Source organism: Colobus angolensis, unplaced genomic scaffold (genome assembly GCF_000951035.1).
Source record: "Colobus angolensis palliatus isolate OR3802 unplaced genomic scaffold, Cang.pa_1.0 Scaffold66, whole genome shotgun sequence".
In the NCBI taxonomy this organism is placed as follows: Eukaryota; Metazoa; Chordata; class Mammalia; order Primates; family Cercopithecidae; genus Colobus; species Colobus angolensis.
The window spans coordinates 630432-633554 of record NW_012120265.1 but is presented as its reverse complement, the minus strand read 5'-3'; the positions used below and the strand labels follow the sequence as shown (position 1 = coordinate 633554).

The 3123-nt window shown below is 51.3% G+C and overlaps 1 protein-coding gene across 3 annotated transcripts in view; it reads right to left on the bottom strand.

The window, feature by feature from the left end:
* NWD1 (NACHT and WD repeat domain containing 1) overlaps positions 1-3123 on the bottom strand; it is a 97896-nt gene that overhangs the window by 8011 nt on the left and 86762 nt on the right. For all 3 annotated transcript variants that reach the window (XM_011925730.1, XM_011925729.1, XM_011925731.1), the window contains one exon: positions 151-701. In XM_011925730.1, the coding sequence (XP_011781120.1) occupies positions 151-701 (551 nt within the window). The remainder of the gene's footprint in view (positions 1-150; positions 702-3123) is intronic.

The window sequence follows — 3123 nt, the reverse complement described above, 5'->3', positions numbered from 1 at the left end:
TGAGCCACTGCGCCTGACCAAGTGCCTCACTTTCTTCACCCTAGTCCCACCCTGGTCGATGGCCCATGGTGTATGCTTAGTAAAGGATGGCCATCTATCGGTTTTCCAAAGCCTGGGTTGAGCATGAACATGGGGAGGCAGTCCACGCACCGTGTAGCTCATCTCGAATTTCCACTTGCATGCCTGCAGGTCCCAGAGACGCAGCAGGGCATCCTCAGACCCACTGACCACCAACTGCTCCTTGTGGCTGACCTCCACACAGGCAACTCGGCTCCTGTGGGCCTCCAAGGGAAATGCTTTGGAATTTGCACACTCGTAAAGAAAGAGGTCCCCGTTGGTCATGCTGTAGACCACGCGGTAGTCCGTCAGAACGGCCACGCTGGAGATGGTCTCGGGCAGCTGGGTATAAAAGGTATACCTTGGCTCATTGATGACAGGGCAGGGGTCCCCGGGGGCGATGTCCAGCACCAGGACCATGTTGTCATAGGCGATAGCCAGGCGGTCCTCACACTTGCTCAGGGACATGCAGTGGATTGCTTTCCGGGCCTCAGGAGGGGGAATGCATATCACATCCTGCCTGGAATTCAGGGGGAACACAAGGACGACCCCTGACACAAGGCCTGTGAATAGGAGCTTGCGCTGCTCAGCAACCTCCAGACACCTGACCTCACTGGAGGTGTCCAGGGAATCTTGTTCCTCACCTGCCAGGGAAGAAAAATGAGAATGACTCACACTGAGAGTGAATTACAGCAGCCCTGCTTCCCTGGTGTTTTTTGTTTGGTTGTGTTTTGTTTTGAGATGGAGTCTCACTCTGTTGCCCAGGCCGTAGTGCAATAGCACTGTCTCGGGTCACTGTAACCTGTGCCTTCCGGATTCAAGCAATCCTCCTGCCTCAGCCTCCCGAGTAGCTGGGATTATAGGTGTGTGCCACCATGCCCAGCTAATTTTGTATTTTTAGTAGAGATGGGATTTCTGCATGTTGACCACGCTGGTCTCGAACTCTCAACCTCAGGTGATCCTACCACCTCCACCTTCCAAAAGTGCTGGGATTAGAGGCGGGAACCACCACACCCTGCCTGGTGTTCATATTTTTTTTTCTTTTTTCTTTGAGACGGTATTGCTCTGTCTGCCAGCCTGGAGTACAGTGGCGAGATCGAAGCTCACTGCAGCCTCCAACTCCTAGGTTCAAGCGTTTCCCCTGCCTCAGCCTCCTGAGTAGCTGGGACTACGGGCACCCGCCACTGTGCCCTACTAATTTTTTTTTTTTTAGATGAAATCTGGCTTTGTCCTCCAGGCTGGAGTGCAGTGGCGCAATCTCGGCTCACTGTAACCTCTGCCTCCCAGATTCCAGCAATTCTCCCACCTCAGCCTCCCAGGTAGCTGAGACTAGAGGTGCACGTCACTACGCCCAGCTAATTTTTTTGTATTTTTAATAGAGATGGGGTTTCACCATATTGGCCAGGCTGGTCTTGAACTCCTGACCTCAAGTGATCCATCCGCCTCAGCCTCCCAAAGTGCTGGAATTCCAAGCATGAGCCGTCGCGCCCAGCCTATTTATGTATTTATTTATTAAGAGACAGAGTCTCGCTCTGTTGCCCAGGCTGGAGTGCAGTGGCGCAATCATGGCTCACTGCAGCCTCAACCTCCCAGGCTCAAGTGACTTTCCCACCTCAACCCCCCAAGTAACTAACACTACAAGCTCGGGCCACCATGCCCAGATAATTTTTGTAGAAACGGGATTTCACCATGTTGCCCAGGCTATTCTTGAACTCCAGGGCTCAACTGATCCTCCCACCTCGGCTTCCCAAGTACTGGGATTACAGGCATGAGCCATCATGAATTGTCCCATCTTGAAGCAAGGGGGTCAGACTTTTATATTCCCATATCAGGCAGTCATTGACTGGGGCCATTTCAGGGGAAGTGGTCACATCCCCCTGCCATTTCCAGATGAGAGGCTTCTTTCATCAGTGGGCAACTCCCAGAAGTAAAATGAAGGTGGGGGCACCCTTGGGTCTTCGATAATTGGACAGTGAGGGATTTCTGAGTTTCTCATGAACAGTACTTGGCACAGTCCTGCTGGGAGGATAGAGGTATAGAATCTCCTTGTTAATGGCGGGGCGCGGTGACTCGCGCCTTAATCCAAGCACTTTGGGAGGCCGAGGTAGATGGATCACCTGAGGTCAGCAGTTTGAAACCCGTCTGACCAACATGGCGAAACTCTGTCTCTACCAAAATACAAAAATTAACCAGGTGTGGTGACAGGCACCTGTAATCCCAGCTACTTGGAAGGGAGGCTGAGGCAGGAGAATCGCTTGAACCCAGGAGGTGGAGGTTGCAGTGAGTCAAGATCATGCCACTGCACTCCAGCCTGGGCAACAGATGGACACTGCCTCTCAAAAAAAGAAAAAAGAAAGAAAGAAAAGAAAAAGAAAAAAGAAACTCCTTGTTAATGATGAAATAATAGGAGAAAAGAACCCTGATTTTCAAGCTTATTGTCAACTTCATTCAGTCGTTAACTTGGCAAACCTTTTTAGAGTAACAGCCCGCTAAGCAAAGCTCTGGGGGATGGCATGGAGCAAGTCAAGTGAGGTTACAGTTCTCGAGGTGCTTGTTTGCTAGTTGCAGGGTGAACCAGGACCCAAGGAAATGGAGAGATGCCAGGTGCAGTGGCTCATGCCTGTAATCCCATCTATTCAGGAGCCTGAAGTGAGAGGATGGCTTGAGACCAGGCGTTCAAGACCAGTCTGGGCAAAAGAGTGAGACCCTCACCTCTGCAAAAACATTAAAAAATTAACCAGGTGTGGTGGTGCCCACCTCTAATCCCAGCACTTTGGAAGTCTGAGGCAGGCAGATTGCTTGAACCCAGGAGGTCAAGACCACCCTGGGCAACATAGAGAGACCCTATCTCTACAAAACACACAAAATTTGGCCGGGCACAGTGGCTCACACCTGTAATCTCAACACTTTAGGAGGCTGAGGCGGGTGAATCACTTGAGGTCAGGAGTTCGAGACCAGCCTGGACAACATGGTGAGACCCCATCTCTACTAAAAATACAAAAATTAGCCAGGCATGGTGTTGCACACCTGTAATCTCAGCTACTCGGGAGGCTGAGGCAGGAGAAT